The sequence below is a fragment of the Rhea pennata genome, chromosome 2 (genome assembly GCF_028389875.1).
Source record: "Rhea pennata isolate bPtePen1 chromosome 2, bPtePen1.pri, whole genome shotgun sequence".
Lineage (NCBI taxonomy): Eukaryota > Metazoa > Chordata > Aves > Rheiformes > Rheidae > Rhea > Rhea pennata.
In genome coordinates this window covers 112,729,532-112,750,059 of record NC_084664.1, presented here as the reverse complement: position 1 = coordinate 112,750,059, position 20,528 = coordinate 112,729,532, and the positions used below count along the sequence as shown (strand labels likewise).

Below are 20,528 nucleotides of genomic sequence, written 5' to 3'. Positions count from 1 at the left end.
ATGTGTTGTGTAGCTATTGATTAATAATTTAGCTTTGATTAATTTACGAAATTTTTATTTCAGGTTAACTGGACACCCAAAATTAACAAAGACAGTTTGATTCAGGGTTTATTACCTGATGTGAAAGTACCAACGTCAGTAAAAGATGTACGTTACTGTCTTATTACTTATCTTGATGATCACGTGTCTTTGGAGAGTGCATTTACAGTCAGGTTTGTCTATTTGAAACACACTTTATGAAAGGTATTGTTGGCCAAGAACCGTAGAATTGTGCTTTGGGGGAAAAAAATCTTTCTACGAAAACTGAAATAATGAAGTCAGTTGGCAAAGGAGCAAATTAACTTGGAAGGTCATTCTCCCATGACTGTTAGAGTTACCAACATAATTCTTAACCCTAAACACAGTAAAGGAGTCAAAAACGTTGTGCCAGATAATTCTTAGATCTCAAGTAACTCTTTGATCTTTAGGAGCCAGGATATAGAGGATGTTAAATTTCATCAAGTAAAGAGAAGAAAAAGCTGAGATGGTTTAAAAGCACCCTGAAAATATTTTGGAGAGACTAGTGTTAGGGTTAACTTAGGCTGATCACTTCCCCTTTATTGCAGCAAAAGGGAAAATGGAAATCTGATATTTTTCCTTTTCCTTTCCTTTCCTGTTTCCTATTTCTATAATGGTCTGGTTTTGTTTTGTTTTGGGGAGGACACTAAGTTTTTAATCTATTTTTGCTATAATTAGATTCTTAATGCTTCGGCAAATGTTTTCCTTAACGAGTAAGACTGTGATAGTTCTGTACATATGCATCAGGATTAATGTTGTTATAATCATTTTTATATTAAAATATGTATTTAATATGTAGACAGTTGTATGTTACCTTGGCTTAAAGGTGTTGGAGATGTTTTTTCAAGATTTAAAATAGTCTGGACTTGAATTCTGTTCTGTTATCTGGCTATGACTCTGATCTGTGTTAAATATTGGTAGACAAGTTACTAGAGAAAAACTGATAAAGTCGTATAACAATACTGTGTTTCATTATGCAAGCAGTCTCTGATAAGCTCCACCTGCTAAAACTGAGAGGAAGGCTACTATGTAACATGTATGCATGTGAGACTTGATTCTCTAAATATATGCAAGGATAAAATTACAAAAAATCCCAGTTGCAAATGAATGATAACTACTTTATGCTTTTTATAACTGCTGATGTGTTTTAAGTGATTAGCTTCATGAAAATGATTATAAATCAATTTTCATTTGTTAACTTAGACCACTTCCTGATGAACCCAAACACATTAAATGTAAATTAAAAGGACCAAACACATTGCAGATGGGTGAAGAACTACAAGGTGAAGTTGGTGAGTGTTTGCATATCCTTCGCTTTGTTGCAAGATATGTTTCTGTTTCTCTGCACTTTGTTATGTATACTAATGGCATCAAGAGTGAATTATCTTCTGCTTTTGTAAAATAAAAGAAATTCACATTCTCGCTCAGGGAATGATCATCAGACTTCTGTAATCATCATTTTATGTTTATTTAGTTAACTCTCTGGTATGATTCACCTCTAAATTTGTATACTGGGACAGTCCTCCCTCTGGAGTTCAAATTGGTAATGAGATTTTGTTAAGATTGTGCATTCTGAAACCTTGAAAGTCAGAAGAGCATTCGGATCATTTCAAGAACTTGGTTTTCTAAGTGAAATATTTTTAAGTTAAGGCTTCAGCCTAAGAAGTCATGGTAGAGATCAGTCTTCTCATCCTCCCTCAGTTTCTGTATACGGTTACTGTTTGGACATGAGGTCGGACATTGACTGAGAGATTTTTCTACACACTGTGAAAATAAAAATGTTTCAGTATTGGCACTTTTTTGTTTTGGTATTTATGCCTGTTGATGAAAAATTACATATTTCTTCTTCTTTGGGTAGTATGCAATGTTTTTGCTTCTCTGAATGTGTCGATTACTTCTAATAAGCTGTATTTAGGTAAATTCTAGAAATTAGAACTACTTACGATATTTTGGGGCATGAAAAGCTTTTGTGTGAGTGAAGAAAGGCACATAGGACAGACTGTATCTAAGAGGTTATAAAACAGCCTCTTTGTAGAAAGAAAACTTTTTTTTTTTTTTTTTTTTTTTTACAAAGAAAGAGGAAAGCACAAAGTTTTGTGTGATATGACTATATTCATGTACTTTTTATGATTTGCTACTTATGTAAATTTTCTCCATATCGTGTTTGTGTTGTGTACATTTATATTCCATATCTTGTGTAATTTTTCATTAAAGCAGCTAATGGGATATTCCTCTTACTAATTGTTTTAATAATCAACTTCTTTTTAAATAGATGTCATGATTACAGATCAGTATGGAAACCAGGTTCAGACAGTGACATCCTCTTGTGTAAATTCTCTGGGAGTTTCTGGGCCTGGACTTGATAAATCAAATTTGAAAATAACTTGGCAGGTATTTCATAATTATTTCTAAGATGTCATGTAATTTCTTTCTTTATGACCTATCTGTGCTATATGTCTTAATTTTCATGCAGAATTGAACCAAAACTGTTGAAAGATAGTCTAATTAAACACCAGTTGATAAGCTATGAGAAACTGAGTTTTAAAGCATTAAAATTCTGTGATCCTGTTCTAAGGTATAGAATAGCATCTGTTAAAAACCTTATCATCACTGCAACTATACAATGTGGGAGTGGGCTCGTTTTATACGTCACACTTTAGCCAAGTTTGCTTTGTTTTTTTTCTCCATTTTTCTCTCTGTTTTCTTCTACCTGCTTTTTAAATGTTCTGTTCTGATTTATGGTGATATAGCTGATTTTATGCTTTGAAGCAGCATGGGGAGTTATGGATGCTGTTGTCTGCATTAGCTTAATTTAAATTAAAATGTGGTCTATACCTTTTAAAATATGATACTGTACATAACTAAATAAAATTTCCTATACAGTGAAAAATAGATTTCTGAGAAATGTATAACTTTGAAATTGATCACTTCTTGCAGAAGAAATCCTTTCAAATTTAGGAAAAGGATTTAATTGTGATTTATTTTTTAGTTCAATTTCTCATAGTAAAAATTGCAAATAGATTCCAGTATGCATAAATAATAAAAATATTGTATTGAAAAAATGAACAAATTAACTTCGCTTTTTTGTTCTTGATAGAATCCTATTTTTATTTCTCAATAGGAAAGTACACTAACAATGAGAGTCAAAGGTATTCGGTTTAAACCGAGTTTACCTGGAAGCAAAGAATTATGCTTTGCTTGGCGTGAGTTTTCCGATTTTCTCAGAGTGAATTTAATTGCAGGATCCCCTGCTAAATTTCAACTTGTGGATTGGCCAGAGTTAGAAAAGGTAAGTCCAAAAGTTATTGTGTGGAAAAAACAAAGGGTTAGCTAATCAGCAGGTCTTTTATTTCCAGAGATTTTTGGAGTATTAGATGAAAAAAAGAAAACACTGGTTTCTTAATATAGTGCTTCTGAAAATTGCCAGAATATGGAGACACTTATTTTATTTTATTTTATTTTATTTTATTTTATTTTATTTTATTTTATTTTATTTTATTTTATTTTATTTTATTTTATTTTATTTTATTTTATTTTATTTTATTTTATTTTATTTTATTTTATACAGGACAACATAGCATAAGCAAGATTAAATATTTTGCAACCTGCCTGATCATGTAGGCATATTTATTTGGGACTGTATATGTGAAGCCTTTTTCGTACAGTAGATGACTAACTACAATGGCCTTTAAAAGTAAATTTGTGTTAGGGTAATCTATCTTTTAAGTGTCTGTTTACAGCACTTACTTTATAATACTTAAGTATATAATATAATAATATCTAATACTTAAATTTTTGTGCAATTGATTCTGCCCCAGTCCTCTTTCTACAATATGCTGCCTTTTTATTTTCCTTTGTGGAGCAGCATTACTGTGGACAGAATCCCAACATCTACCTTCCACTGCTGTTTGCCAAATACTGTCTTTAACGGTAGAAATAGTTGTCAGTTCACCTCTCTCTTATTCTGGGTTTTATTTTTGAAGCTAACAATGTGGAAAGACAACTCCAACCTTACTTAGAATTGAAAACAAGGTTACAATCAGAAAGTGAAGGGGTACACCAGTTATGTCAAACAAAAAGGATGGAGGTTTTTGGTATCCTCTAGCCATTTGCAGTGTTTTTATTTTTCAGTGTTTACATTGGTTGTTCAAGTGATCACACTGAAGTCACAATAGAAAGTAAAACAGAAGAGTAGAGGCAGGTAAAACACAGGTTTGGTTCTCTGAGTAGAAAACAAGAACAAAGGTGGGAGTATTGGAAGATGGAGAAGGAAGCTCTTAAAGGAAAAGTGAAACAAAGTTCAGGGAGTGTCATAAATATTTTCAATCTCTATAAAACTGTCTAGGTATATCAGAAGACTAAATCTTAAAACATTTTGCTCCTTTCTATAACAAGCAAGCTGTCTTTGATAAGCTCCTTGAGAAGCATGTCCTTACATTTAGTCACATCAGCATGGGTAAGGCATACAATTCAAATGAAGCAGTTCATTTTATAATGTTAAGAGAATGGCAGAACTATGGAAATAACTTCCTGGAGTTTTGCAACTCTGTCATTGCCTACCTATTTTGGAAAGCAAATGGTAGGGAAAAAGTAGATTCTATCACTTTGGGGATTCCTGACCAGCTACTGTGAATGTCTGATACACCTAAAATAAAATGAAATGGTGCATTTTTATCTCTTCCAGCCTGTTGCAGTAATTAATGGTAAAGAATTGCAGAAGCCTCTTGTAGTTCAACTGTGTGATCAGTGGGGAAATCCATCTCCTGAACCAAATGTCAAAATCAGTCTTATAAAGGCTGGCAACTTAAAGGTAAGCATACGTCTTATTATGTGAACCTCCGTTTATCAAAGCACATAAATTTGTGTTGTCATGTCTACATTCTCTTTGTTCTTGAGACATTTTTGGAAAAATGAATAAAGTATCGTAAGGATACAACAGAATAATTAATCTCTTACTACAGTAATTTTGATGACATTATACCATGTTCCCATGACAGATTCCTCAGCTCTATATTATTATCACTATCAAAAATATGAAGTTCTGATAGTACAATATCCAAGTGTAATTTGTGTACATGTTAGATTTTCTGAAACTTCTTTGTAATCCCTTCCCCCTGCCATTTACCTGTATTAATTTGCTGAATAACAGTAAAGATATGCTTTGAAGCAGCAACTGTGTCATTTATCATTTTATCCAGTGGTTCTTTGATTGTGATTCCTGAACATACAGCATTTGATCTGCATGTCAAACAATATAGTTTTGATTGGTACTTATTTATCTCTGTGAAGAACATTAGCAACATAATCTTCATTGTTTCAATTCATTTTATTTAACTTGGATTTAAGCACTTTCAATCCTTTCCATTAGTCTGAGTGCCACATGGTCTGCACACAAGTCTATACTAAGAAAGTAGTTTGACAGATTACTTCTGTTATTAAAATCTTCATTCTTGTTATTGGGGGGTTGAAAATGAAGATTCTTTAAGTATCTTTGCAGAGGCTGTTATATTGAATTGAACAGCGATTTTTTGCTATCTTCCAAATTTAGGGATATTAAGGAAGGATTATCCTTCTTGGAGAAGCAGGCATCTCGAGTAGAAACTTTCGGGCTGTGTCTTTCCCAAATCAGCCAAATGATCAGTATCACAACAATCTGTGAGAGTTTTTAGTTTTTGCCTACTAACCTACTTTTAATATTCATATCTTAGTTATGGCTCTCAGTTATGTCTCTGTTCGTTTGTGGTCATTATGCCTGTCTGATAGAGAGACACAAATCAGATATACCTTGGCAGCTATTGAAGTACATCACTTCCACCAGTGAGCACTTGCCTACATATGTATTATCAATACAGTGTATATTCATCCATCTCTGGACATGAGATCTTTAATGCTAGACTGGCCTTGGTCTGTCTTTATTTCTGCATGCTGGGTATTTGCATACCTCAGTTGGTCTTAAAATATACAGCAGCCAAGAACTTTCTTTTGTTCGCAAGTCAAGAACTATGTCACTGTCCCAGGTTTTTCCCAATTTAACTCTACTGCTCCTATTACTTATTTATACTGGACTTTTTTAAAGGAAATTTCTTTACATCTTAATTTTTCCTCTGATGCTTCTGAAGCTCTTTCAACAGAAGCCTACCTCATAGTTTGGATTCCTTTTAATTAGCCCCTCTTACTCTGTTTATGGTGGCAAATGGGTCTCCTCTAGGCTTCTAGTTATGTTGATCTTGAGAGGACTAAAAACTCGACAGCAATACTATATGGCTGTGCTCTCTGATCAAAGAGATGTTCTGGTGGCATGCTCTGTGTTTCAGATATTAAGCCTTCCTTCAGGGAGAAGGATGCTGCAGCATCTCTTAGAAAGTCTTCGCGCTCCTCATCCAAGCTGGATGTATCCAGCAGAGGGTATTCTTAAAGCCAAAGGGGATCATTGCTATAATGCATCTATTATAGTGCTCTTCTCCAGAGCTCAATTAAACCAGCATCATTTTGGAGAAATACTTCTTTCATATACAGAGCAACCAACTGCATATTTGCTAAGCAAGGATCAGATCTTAATGAGTATCTTCGCGAATCTCTTCAGAGAATTGTCCAGAGCCTTTGCATTTCCAATAGGTTGTATGGACAGTCTTCCAAAGAAAATGAGAAGTTTCTGGGAACAGGAATTCTCAGATAAGCTGTCTGTATTTCACATCTTGCCCTCGAAGTCTCCTATACTTGATATCCTGTGATTGCATTTCCAGTACTTCAGTTTCCTCCACAGGTCCAAAGCTAAATGAACATGTATGAACAAAAAGTCTCTGAATTCCTATGTGCATCCCAATAGTGGAAATGCACAAAGCAACAACACCTGTTCCTGTAAGGTTAAAACTTTCAATTCTGTGGTGTATTGTAGTTTAAAATACAGAAATCCTTTTCTGACTTGGGTGCAGTCTTCAGGAGAGTTAGTGAAATGTCTGACAATTTTCTCATTATTGTAAAAACAAAATATTTTTACAATGCTACCTTCCATTTGAACCATTAAACATTTGTTTTTGCCATTGCCTTTCTGTGGTGACACTGTAGGATAAATTCATGCTTCCATAACCAATCCATTATGAACCAGCTTTCACAAATTTTTTTTTCTAAAGTAGCTTCATTCACTTAAGTTGCTGCCATGAGATTTGTGAAATATTTTCTTTGTGAAAGAAAATAATTCTGCAAGAAAGTTACCCACCTCAGATATTCTGAAAACATTACTTTTTGTGTAAGTGGACACTTGACACATTTTTTCTGAAATCTGTGCTGAAATAACACAGGGAAAGCAATTTAATGCCATTCTATTCATATAATGGCAAACATTTGCATTGTAATCTTGGTCGAAATCATTGTTGAAAAAGTTGCTTTTCCTCTTTAGAGGAAAGAACTAATTTCATAAGAATTCAGAAAGTATCCGTGGCTTCCTGTGCTGTCTTCTAGAGCTACTATCTGAGGTTGTTTTCATACATTTACAGTGCATTTCATAGATGAGACAAAGGTGGAGCGCACATACCCACACATTTGTGGAAGGAATAGTTTTTACTTACTTTACGAGTGTATTAGTATTTTTTAAGATTCAGTGTGACCTGTCTCTGTAAGATGATAGGCATTCTCTTTCTGCTGCAGAGTCCATAGTTCTGAAAGATTATGGTCAATGAAGAAAGTGAAATGATAAATTCTGTCCCATTTAGTGTGTAAAGCAAAGGATGACTCTGATACTACTGATAAGTTTTCACTTTCAGTGCTGTGGGAGTAACTGCAGCAAAAACAGGATGCACGTAGAAACCACAGTTTGAAGAACACCACTGAATGTTCTTTTCTAACAGTGAGGTTCAGCCAAAATTCCTTTAAGTCAATAGAATTTCCATTAACTTCAATGAACTTGGGATCTAGCCTAGTTAATGTGCTGGGAAAATAGAAGATCTGTAAGGCATTTGTGTTAGTATCCTAAGACAACACTGGCAGTTTCTCTCTCGTCGTTAAAATTTTGTTAAATGCCATTCTTTACATTGTAGAGCTTGATTCTTGGTTTGTCAATAAGTTTTGATTAATAAGGTACTATACTTCATCACTTGTCATTACACTTTTCTCTAGATTGTCTTGTAGTCTTACATTTTTGGCAATGAGAGTAGGATGGGGGAGGAGGAGATGTTTTAGTTGTCTTTGTTCAAATAGTATCATTCTTTTAAGTTTTGCTACCCAGGAATCTCTAGGCAGTTTGAAAAAACACTGTGAAAGGAATAAGCAGTTCATAAAAGGTGTTATAATCTAAAAACATTTTTGGATTAACTTTTATTATGAACAAGATGATAGCATCAGTAACAATTAAATGAATAAACAGTTTACACATACTAATGAACAAAACTGTCCCAGTTCAGATAAAGTGATTTTCTTCAAAGACTGACAGAGAAAATTCTGAAACCTAAGGTAATATTTATAACAGTGCATCTGTTTAGATTTAGAGTGCAAAGCCAAAAAAGAAGTTACTGCTCAAATGGGAATGCAGTATGCAGGCAAAGGAAGTATACATTTTATTCTAATCTAAGACATGTTACTACTACTGTTTCATTAAAAGAATAAAAAAAATTTTTTTTTGACAGATTGTTTCTTCAAGCCAGCAACATAAAACAGATGAAAATGGTAGGGCTAACCTGGGAGTTATTAGTATTCATGCACCTAGGTAAGTAGTGAAAACTGTATGAAAAAACAATTGAATTCTGAAATGTCGCTTGCTAGATGTATTTAAGCTGCGCATTTCATAAAGTACCTACCAGGAATTCACCTAGAGCCAAGGTCACACATTGGTTATTTAGATGCTGGTGGAAGGCCAGATAGTGATCTTTAAGAAATTAAGTGTTAATTTGAATAAAATTTAATAGCTTCTTCCATTAGTCTTCCAAGAAGCTGCTGCTCTAATTTTCTGCATCTTGGGAATCTTTTTGGTCATGGTAAAACACAACTTTTACTTGCCAAGCTGTACCAAGTGAGTGTAGGTGGTGTTTTTAAGCCATTTAAAATGTATAGCCTTCGGAGGACCATAACCAGACACAGTGCTTTTAAGACAGGAACACCTTTTAGTGTTGAAATCCCACCTCCTCTAGGTGCTAACTAGCTTTTTTAAAAGTTAGGTTAAATGTCCAATCTGATAAAAAGCAGAAAACAAAACCAAAAATACGTTCTTATTAGCAGTGTAACTAATAAAGCCTCATTTCCTGTAGATTTGTGTCCTGTGCCTCCTGCTTATTCATCTCAATCACCCTGGTTTCTCTTACACACATATTTGCCATCTGAATGTTCCAATTCGTTATTTCTGTATCTTCCTCATGTCCACAGTTCTGCTACCCACTTCCTGCATCCCTGAGGCCTACCAGATAACATTTGATTTTCTTTTTTTTCCAGCATTTTCTACTTACTGTTTTGTCTTCCTGGCTAGGCATGACAGGCTATGGCTATTTTGGGGTTGTATATGTGATGATTTTTTGGAGTAGATGGTGCACCTGTGCACTGAATAGAAAGGCTATCTTTCCCTCAGGGAAGAAAATAATTGGAAACTTTTTCTTTTGGCCACCTGCTATTTTTTAAAAAGTTTTAGGGATTTAATCTGTCTTCTGCGTTTCCATTTCCTCAGCTGTATTAATCCAGCTTTTCACACATTCTTTCTGGCCTTTTCAGATTTCCATCCCTATGAATCAACTGGCCAATTTCAACTGGAAATAGAATAACCGAAGTTGTATTTTCTTCAGAAAATAAGCTGAAAGCTACACTTTGTTTCTTATTTTGTAGAACAGACTTAAGAGGGGGACTTTATCAACATGCTTTTATGAGTGATGAATCTAAATAGTTTGACATTATTATAGACATTTTTTTCTCCAGAAATCCAAAATATCACTGTTGCAAATTAGATTTAGTAATGTCTTGTTGTGTTTGAGGATGCTACCATTCTTTGCTGGCTGACAGGGATCAAGAAGTAGAGGTTAACCTTCTGGCTGTAGAGCAGGTCTCATGGTCAAAAGGAATGTGTATTGAGTGTTTCAGTATAATTAGTTATTTTCTAAACCAGCGTGTGCCCAGGAGAGAAATACTGGCAATAAATTAGTAAAAGTTAGCTTTCATAAGAGCTTTTCGTACAAGACAAGGTTGGCTTTATGCAGCTTAGAAGCTGCTGCTACTACTACTTGTCCGTTCCTGTAACTTTTGAAGCATTTTATGACAGGTAATATTTTTGCATTCCTATCTGTAGAATTTGACCTAGAATATTAATCTGCATTTGTAAGAAAATTGATGGTGCTCAGTATGTGATAATGCCCACATCTTGGTAGAAGGCTGCTGAATATTAGCAAGCACTAAATTACTGGAGGTTACAGTTGTGCTCAGTGGTAACATCCTACTTTTTTATAGAATCAAAACTAGCTATGGAATGCAGCCTCTTGTCAATTAATTTTGATATTCTCACTTTGTTTAAAAGCTTCTAGTTGTTAGTACTCTAAAAATGAGTTATTAGATGGCAGTGAAGTCATTAAATACTTGTAGTGCACTTTGCTAGATGTTGGGTTGCGCTCAGATTCAGTCCTCAGAAACTGCCAAAGCAGAATGCTCCTCAGATGGCATTTTATTTAGCTATGACTGCTTTCCATCTTACTATCTTTCGCGGTTTAAAGCTGCAGTTGCTAGTATTTTACAGATAGGCAATGAAACATGATCAAGCCAATAAAATGTTAAAGGAAAATTAAATTTAGTAAGCTATTGTCATAAGAATATCTTAAATGTTTAATTAAATTTAGTATGGTAATATCTTAAGAATATCTTAAAAGATTGATTTTTGCTTCGCTAAAAGTATGCTGTTTCTAACTTTGCACTAAAACTTCTATTTTTTCTGGCCTTTACTACTGATAACTCATTTAAATTTTTTTTTATTATTATGCTTTCATTTACAACAATTCAGATTGAGGTCTGCTGAAAACCATCTTTTTAGAAGGGGTAATTTATAACAAATTTTATGATTTCTGTTTATTTCAGGGGAGAGCACACCTTACAGCTTAAAGCCTCATACAATAAGAGTATATTAAATTGTCCTACAATCACATTAAATGTCCTGCCTGATCCTGAGAAACCTGTCCACTTGAATGTTAAATATGACAAAAATGCTTCTTTTCCAGCGGGAGGTACCTTCCCTGGTAAGTAAAAGGACTTTCTGTTAGAAGTCAGTCACTCAAAGACGTTATAAAACAATGAAAAACTATTTTTATAATTCTCATAGCGTACTTCCTTCAATTCTTTCTATCTCCTATTATACTGTATTTATGGAGCAACACAGCTAGTATTTTGGCTGCATCTTTAGAAAATCAGGAACTAAACATATAACTGGAGGTAATTGATTAAAATTTGTGTTACCCTCTTTGTCAAAATTTTTTCTTCTGTCTGCTGTAAGTGTAGAATACAGTTTAACAGGATATCAAGAATGTCTCATGCTTTTATTTTCTTTATTGAAAAAAATCACATTCAGGTAATGCTTTATCTCTGAATTACTGCAACAGATATAACAGTGATCCATGTTTTCGTTTTTAGTTACTCTGAAGTTTCTCTTCAGAATGTTTTTTTTTCTCTTAATTAGTCTGTGCATCTTACCCACAGATCAAAAATACCAACTCTGATTCTTAACCAAGTCACTGGAGGGACTCAAATTTATTCTGTGACAGTCGTGCCAATAAAAGTGAAATGTTGAAAGGAATCACATTTAATGAATTAAATGTGGTCCGTCTTTAGAGCTACAACATTATCAGCATGCCAGGATTTCTCAGTGGCAGCTCTATCTTTCTTGCAAGTCTTTATTTAGCAACCAGAATGTGTATGAAGGACCTAGAGAAATCATTAATCAAAGAGTCTTTTGAAGAAGGACTCTTAATTTGCTATCAAGAAGCTAGTTATGTCTTAGATAAGCCCCTTTTCTGTCTGTTATTCCATTGTCTTCCTGCCACAAACGGAATGTTGTGCTGGATTGTCTGCTTGTGTAAAACAACAATTGTGCTTTTTTCTTTCCTTGCATGAGTCTGAAAACATCACCTATGTTGAGACACATTGTTGAATTTGAATATTGTCATGTATGCCTTTCAGAGATGGCAGCATGAGCACTTTCTGGAATCAACAGAATGCTAACATAGGGAGAAAAAAGAAAGCCCTGTATTCACTGCATCTGGAGCTCTGGAAAGCATGGCTGACTCTTGCTGCTGAGGCTAAGAGATAAACTGGAGATTCTGTGGAATTGTAGCTAGCAAAGCATAAGTCTTCTGCTTACTGGTGCAAGTGCCCAAATTTCCATCGCTTTCCCTGCAATTTACTGTCCCTGCCTGTTTATCTCTATTTGTATTTTGGGGTGTCTTTCCCTTCTTTTTCACTCTGCAAAGAATACTCAGGCTAACTGTACTCTTTTTTTCCCCAATCTCAACATTTTAGACTTCTGTGTTGCATATACTAATGGTCACGTGCCAAGTATTTTGTACTCAGTTCTTCATAACAACCATACCTGTATTACACTTGGAAAGCAAAGTCATGTACATCATCTTTGGAAAGCATCATAATAAAGCTCTTAATTATTTGTTCCAATTTACTGATTATGTCAGTCTATAGGTGGAAAAACTACTGAATTTCTTCTCTGTCCTTAATAAAATACCATGTTTCAACTTTCAATCTTCCCAAAAGATGATCTGAGATAGTTTGTGCATGTTTTTCCTTGTGATCTTCAAAGTAACAGAGGACTTCTCTTTGACATGAGCCAAGCGGAATTGGGAGAATTGACTCTTCCTTTCAAGAAGATAAGAATCCTTTGAAAGTCAAAATAAAAATCTGAACTGATAGAAAGGAAGCCAAAGATGGTCCAAAATTTTGCCCTCATGAGAGGTTTATCTTCGTTGTTTAACCAAGGTCGCTGAATCATGAAGCAAACAAACAAAACATTTCTCATGTTTTATATCCCGTTGAGGAAAGTAATGGTCAAACAGTAACAGTAGTAAAACAGATGAAGAAGAGCAAGTTTTGTCTATGAGAAAGCATCTTTTCCTAAAATTGAAACAGAATCTGAAATCTCTACTTTCTCCTATAAGAAAACTTAGACATGAATAAGTGAATCTAATTAAAAAGAGCACTGTAATATGACATAGGCTTTATAAATCAAGCATGCTAAAATTAATGTGAACAGAAAGGTGTTCTGGCTTGTGGAGGAGGTGGCTCTTGGGACAAGAGAAGAGACAGAAGTTTGAAATATGAGAGTCCACCAAAAACTTTAAAAGAATGTAAAAATTCTAAACATCTAAACATTCTAATAAAGCATGGAGAAGCATTAATTTTCTTCCTCCCTCTCCTTCAAGGTAAACAATGTCATTTTTGGCATTCTAGGACAGGCATCATCTAGGTATCATCTATGTCAGGATGAACGATGTGAAAGGGAACTGGTCTAATGCTTCGTTCAGTTTTTCCTTTAACTTCGTTTGTTTGTTCTAAGGGTTAAAGCAGCAAAATATCTTTTGTTTTCTTCCAGCATAAGGCAAATGATTTAGAGATCACTGTTGTGGGTCATGCAGCAAGGATAAGCTGTAGTGCTGACCTTATTTTTTTTCTTAATCTATTCTTTTCCATAATTTCAAGGGATTAGAAATTATCAAGGCATCCAAAAAAGCAACTGATCATCTTCTAGAATCAGGAGAAATATTCTGTCCTGCTTAGCTAGTAGCTCAATATTTTGTCTTAGAAAACAAAAGCTTAGGAGGAACTAATAAGGCTAGATGTTTTTTTTTTTTTTAAAAAAAAAAGGTATTATTTAGACCTATGTTAACTAATCTTGTTGATACAAGAGAGAACAGTCTTCTCTAGGATAGTTTTAGGAGATCTGGTTCTTCAGTTTGCCAATGAAGCATGTGAGTTCAATAGGCCTTCTTCCAAACTTTCTCTTGTTTAATGTGCCTTATGTATTTGTACCACACAATACATTGTAACACAATTTGCCTTATGAAATTGTTATATGAAAATCCTCCCCAGAAAGCTGGAGTCCTGTCTAAATGACATAGATTTTGTCATTTTAAACCTACTATCATGTTAAGGAAGGCAAAAAAGACTTCAGTAACAAAAACAAAAAATGTATGAGTCGTGGAAAACCTGCAGTAGCCTTTAGAGCCAAGAGATGATCAAGGTTATAAACGGAGCTTCAAAGTTTGCAGTGGGAAGCCAGACAAAATGTTTTATCAATGCTCCCTGCCAAGGAGGGCAAAGTAGTTCCCAAACTGGTACTTTCCCCCACCCTGTCATTGGTAAAAGTCTTACATTTGAATCTTCAGTAGAGGGCTTCTAGAAGTATTTGATGATATATATATATATTAACACATTTCCTATATCTAATGGTATTCACCATAAATTAATGTAAGTATTAAATTGCTGAGCTATTAACTCTGATATACTAATATGCTAATATATACTAATCCCATTTAATTTGGCCTTTTCTGATAGGAGTAAATTCAGGTGGCAAATCTGATGCTGTTTTTAATAAGAATCTTAGGAAAAGATCTGAGAAACTTTAAATCGTTAGGTATGTTTTCAGTCTTGGGCAGTTGTAAAATATAAAGAATATAATTAAGCAGATACAGGTATAAATATAAAAATGGGAACAGGGTAGAAACTTCATATATTTTTGCAGGAAAGTGCAAATCTGTTTGAAGGAGTTGACAGCTATGTGATGTGAGAGATCCTGCTGATATTGCGCCTGATTTCTTAGAGACTTTTTGGCAAGGTTCTTTACCAAAGGCTCTTAAAATAAGCTGTTCTGAATTACTACCCTTTTGTGAACCGCTGTCAGCATCTTAGGCAGAAAACGGAGTTGTAAGAAGTCAAAGGGTGTCAGAATGGAGAAAGTGCTAACTGATAAAATTTAAAAGTATCTGTGGCAGCTAAGATGGAAAGAATATTGAATGTTTAAGAATCTAGATAGATTCAATCAATATTGGTGAAAACAAAATAAATCAAATGTCTTCAAAAAGGAAATATTAGACTTAGTTAACTTACGGAAAGTGGTGGCAAAGATGAGCATATACAGAACAACTTTTATTTCTAGGGAAACTAGACAGTGAAGGATTTTTCAGATTGGAAGAGAGTGAAGAATATGAAAGAAGTATGAATATAAATTTGAGAGAGGCATCGAAAAAGGGAAAAATATGTATTTATTGTCTGTAAGTACAGAGTAAAGAAAAACACATTTCCACATTTTTCACTTTTTATATTTCACCTTTTAATATTGCAATTTTAGCTCCAGATGTAAATAAAATTAAAATTTGTTTGGAGGTTCTGTTTCTGACCCCAAAATGAAGGGTGTATATTTTTATAGCAGGATATCAGATGTCATTTATAATCTTTGCAGTCAATATTTTTTTGCTAATTGTGTATACTGGAACAGCAAAAATTGCTTGTGAAAAAAATTTTAAATGCTATGCAAACATCAAATTGGCCTCAACAGTCCTATGTCATGTAATGGAATATTTTTCTCCTCTTAAAAATGGAGGCACCAAATAGGAATTCAGCAAAGCACAGGCTGCTTGGAATGAATTCTCTGGCAATAATAAAAATAAACTTCTGATTTCCAGTGCTTTAGGCTTAAGCCTTGAACTCTTTCATTTCTGGAATTCAGAAATCAAAGCAAATGCTTTGTGTATTGCCAAAACCCACTAATGTGTTCTTATCCTTCTTAATATTTTAACCTTAATCTTGATGCTGTAATTTCCTTTTTATAGACAACATTACTGTATTTCTATTGATTCAAATATAAGAAAAGTCAGCTTTTGTTTGTGTATGCTTTGGGGGGATTTTTGTTTGTTTTTACTTTTCACCATAGAGATTTCCTTGCTTTGAAGTGTTATATGACCAACCGCATTGAGTTTCAAGCTTCATTTTGCAGCACAGAGTAAGATAGCTAGAGAATATATTTTAACTATCCCTTACCTGCTTCTTCTCTAAATTCCCCTAATTTCCTCTACTTGTGCTCACAATGTTTCCTTGCTTCTTTCATCTTTTATTTATTTGCCTGTATTTGTGCGTTGTGTGTGTGTGTGTGTGTGTGTATGTGTATATATATGTGTGTACATATGTGGGTGGGTGTATATACATATACATATTCGTAAAAGGTTGCACAACTATCACATATACGAATACAGATTTGTAAGCTGTATTTTAAGCTCTTTTCTGCTCTGTGAGGAGATCTGATCTATTGAAAAGAAATATGTAAAGTGCTGTGGTCTCTTGTTACCATTATTTTTCTAGGTCTAAAACTTTAACTGTATGAAGAGGTTGGTGTACTAATTCTGCTCTTTTAGAAAATACTTACAATCCAAATTTCCCAAAGAAACACAGGGCTTCCAAGAAACTCAGGGCTTCCTTTGTTCACAGTTACAGAAACAAAAGAATAACTTGGCTACTGTCAGGAGACAATAAAATAAAAAAATTTAAAAAAGAGAGAGAAGAGAAGCATGTGAGTTGAAGATAACTGTCATACTTGCTATGTGGTATCTTTCCTTGATCACAATGGAATTAGAGGAAGACTTGAAAGAGTCTTCCATTTCATGGAGAGGATGGAAGAGTATATTTTTCAAACTTCACCGAGTAGAAGCTTTTACTTAAAGATAATATAAATCAACAAGGTTTTGAAGGAGGAAGAAAATTAGCTTCTTCAGGAGCTAAGATAGTGTATTTGATACTACATTTTACTAAATTTGATATTAAAACTCTTAACAGCCTCATATTTAATTAACATCCTAATTATTGGATTTACTGATGAACTCAAAATAGAATGCACTAAAAGTAGGCACTGTAATCTTGGAAGTCATACTGAATTTCTTCATACACATTAAAGCACAATCCTTGCATGTGTAAAGTGTAAAACTCAGTTTTAATTTAACAATGCAGCTTCCACTACATGCTTGAAATCTACATTAACATAGTATCAAAGTACTTCATGCACAGTTTTCGGGTAGCTTTTTCCTAATTTGGATTCCATTTTCTTTAGGCCGCTAAGCTTTCTGTAGGGTGGCTGGGAAAAACTAGTTGTTTCTGATTGGGATTTTAAACATCCAGTATTTTGACTGCAGAGTCGGGCAATAGCAACTGAAGGAGTGAAATGTGTCCCAATATCCAGCTTCTAAAGGATTTAAGTATGTGATGCTAATCTATTAGAAGTAGCCCATGTCAGAGCCATAGCTTGTGTCTCTGCTACGATGTGGCCAATAGAAGGGGAGAATGGTAGTGATGTTGGTACTGTCTCTTTCTAACTACTGTGCCTCTTTGTCCAGTAGTCCAGTGACTAAAGCACTTGTATAGGAAGGAAGAGAGAGATTTGGATTTCCTGTCCTTGGAGCAAGGAAGCAACTGCCTAACTGGCTAATGATTGTTCTTTCCTGAGAGTAAGAAGCAGTCTGGCTTGGTATTCTGATAAGGATGCTAACCGGGGAAAGGGAGACTTGAATTTTGAGATTTTTTTTTTTTAAGTTGTCATTGGATAAAGCAATGTTTGTTTTGTTTTAAGTGAGAATTATTACCTGGTCTAGCCACAGGACTGGGCAGAGAACGCTTTCCATGTCTGGTTTTGAATTATTTATTTGGATTTGTTTATCTGGATTTTGTTTAAAATGTGGACGTTTTCCCTCCAGAACAGGAGGTTGAGACACACATTCTTGAAATCTTCCCAAAATCTTTTCTTTTACTCTGCAGATTTTATGGTTAGTGTTCTTTCTGAAGACAACAACATTATTAAAAATATTAATCCAGCACGAATTTCTATGAAAATGTGGGAAGGACAGAGCAGCGGAACTAGAATGCCAATTGATGTAAGTCATCAAAATGTGTTTTCAAAATGTGTATCAAAATGTAAGTTTAGGACAAATACTTTCACAGTAGAAATTTCCCTTCATTTGACTTGGATCAGTACTCTAGACTGCAGATACCAAGTATTACATACCAATTATATTTGTTTAAAAAAAATCTTCCCTGCTACTTTTAAGAGTAAGTAGTACTGGTATTTGAATAATCTTGACTACAGTAATGACAACAGTGTTACTACTCTGCAGAAGCTAATTAGTAGTAGGGAGACCATTAAAGTTTGCCACCTTGAATTTTGCAAAGAAAACAGTCCAAGGATTAAGAATAAAACTAGCATCTAAATTATAGGTGATTTCATTGGATTCCTTTATGCTATCACTACTGCAAATCAGTAAGACTTTATAGCATATTACAAATAAGGTACTTTAACTTTCTAGTATGTTTCAGTAACTTTTTTGCATCATTCTTCTCAGGTTACAACATTTAGCTGTAGTAAAGTGAAGGATGACAAGGAAGATGGCTTCTTTTACTTCAGGTACAGAGGCATATATTTTTATAATTACTGATTCTACTTACTATAAAAAGTAGTCTGAATTAGGGACAAAATTTGTAATATTTGATAATGACAATCTGTTCAAGATTTAGCAATATAGTGCTATGAAATGTTCAGGAATTAGCATGATACAATATGAGGACTATATCCTTCCAAGATACTTTTGATATTTGTTTAATCTGAGAGAAGAAAGGAGTCAAAGGTAGTATATTAGAATGATTAGAAACATGTAAAGCTTGTAAAAAGATTGTAATCTGTACAAGTTAAACATTCCAGGGAAACTTCTATATTATCTTTTCCAAACAAAATTAGAGGAAACAACTTGCTGTTGTTACTCACACAGTAGATATAATGCCACGTGTTGAAAGCAAGAATCTCATTAACCAATTCAGGAGTGATGTCGTCCCAGAGCAATGTCTGAATCTTAGCTAGACACTGTTTGTATCTCCTCAAAAGTTTCATGATACTGCAGCAAATTAGATCTCTGTGTGGCCTTCTGTACAAGTCATGTTTCTATGAGCAGAAGCTTAGACATCTGTCTTCCCTTCATATTTTGATGTTAGGGATTCTTTGCCCTAGTCTGCACTGTAGAGTGCTGTAAGGTCAAATGAAAAGGGTTTTTTCCCCCCTTTTCTCTGTTAAATACGCAGCCTTTACCAATGATCCAAATTAGCAACTTTGTACTTTCACTAAGAGAAGGAACATACTAGTCAGATTTTATGTAAACTCAGGCCAAATGATTAAATTTGAAGTGAATCTTTTGTTGGTGTTTTAGATAATGTAAACATTCCTGTGTTCTATTTCAGTAGCTTTATGAGAATTAATCAATGGAAAGTGAAAGCAGGGTAGACTGACAGATCTCTGAATAATGGAGTTGTAATAAACTTCCTGTCAAGTAGAGATTATAAGGCCTTGAAGGAGTCTTTCTTCATACGTGTTACCAAAAACTATATTCTTGAAGAGTTCTTGAGATTTTTGTGACATTCTTGCTAAAGTTTATTGCGGAGGAGTATTAAAGTACTTCATGCCTCAACAGGACTCTTAAGTAGTAGTTAGCAGGACTACTCAGGATTTGAATTTCTTGCATACCTTGTATAATTCAATATTGACTGACTTTTTTTTTTTTGATACTTTTAGGGATAAAGTGATTCCCGAGAGAGTGGGGACTTACAGTATCCAGTTTACTTTTGCAATGGATAAGACAAATATGCTCAGCAGTGACCAGGTTTGACTCTGTAGTTAATTACATGTAGCTAAGAACATGTAGTACAGAATCATCTAGGATAAATGTTATGATACTACATAGATTTGGAATATCGATACTTTCACTTGCAAGTTTTGCAAAAACTTACGCTTTTATTTTAATAGTGACTGATTTCAAACAGTTGATTATCAAAGTATGTTTTTATTAGTTTTTTTTTTTTTTTTAACTAAAAATTATAAAACTGAGTAATTTGTGACCTAATAGAACTGCTTCATAATCATACCAGTTTATTTCAGGACTATCAATAAACTTCACATACATTTGTTTCAGTGTTTTTTGAGCAACCTTTGTGTGCAGGTTACTTGCATTGAATTATATCATTTTTTTTAATTTCATTTTATTGTTGTTTTCTCCTCTTCTAGATTATAGTGGAAGTTGTACCTAATGACCCAGTACGCTTGTTACCCGATTCTTTACCAGCCACTCCAGCAGTTTCCAATGTTCGAACTGTTACTAGTCGTACACTGGTCAAGGATTTACATCTCCATGTAATGGTAAGTATATTTCCGTACAAAATCATAATTGGTGAACAATGTAAGCTTGCTTAAAAAAAAAGTGATGAATTTTGTTATAATATATATAATATATATAACATATTATATATATATATATTGTTTCTATCATCTGTGTTAAAATGTAATTGAACATAGTCAAAATATTTAAATTTTCATTTAATTTTAAATGATTAAAAGAAACCTAAAACCTTATTCAAAGATTTTTTAAAATCCCTTAAAATAATTCTTAAAAATAATAGATCTTTACCTGATTATTTAAGAACATAAGAGAGTTGCA

At 34.0% G+C, this 20,528-nt stretch overlaps 1 protein-coding gene and 1 pseudogene across 2 annotated transcripts in view; one reads left to right on the top strand and one right to left on the bottom strand.

Moving 5' to 3' along the window:
- LOC134137341 (small ribosomal subunit protein RACK1-like) overlaps window positions 1–20,528 on the bottom strand; it is an 88,169-nt pseudogene that overhangs the window by 41,718 nt on the left and 25,923 nt on the right.
- Window positions 1–20,528, top strand: part of SMCHD1 (structural maintenance of chromosomes flexible hinge domain containing 1) — an 83,931-nt gene that overhangs the window by 46,722 nt on the left and 16,681 nt on the right. For both annotated transcript variants that reach the window (XM_062570195.1, XM_062570197.1), the window contains exons 26-36: window positions 64–212; window positions 1,261–1,349; window positions 2,330–2,448; window positions 3,179–3,346; window positions 4,742–4,867; window positions 8,676–8,755; window positions 11,092–11,249; window positions 17,812–17,927; window positions 18,393–18,454; window positions 19,610–19,697; window positions 20,099–20,230. In XM_062570195.1, the coding sequence (XP_062426179.1) occupies window positions 64–212; window positions 1,261–1,349; window positions 2,330–2,448; window positions 3,179–3,346; window positions 4,742–4,867; window positions 8,676–8,755; window positions 11,092–11,249; window positions 17,812–17,927; window positions 18,393–18,454; window positions 19,610–19,697; window positions 20,099–20,230 (1,287 nt within the window). The remainder of the gene's footprint in view (window positions 1–63; window positions 213–1,260; window positions 1,350–2,329; window positions 2,449–3,178; window positions 3,347–4,741; window positions 4,868–8,675; window positions 8,756–11,091; window positions 11,250–17,811; window positions 17,928–18,392; window positions 18,455–19,609; window positions 19,698–20,098; window positions 20,231–20,528) is intronic.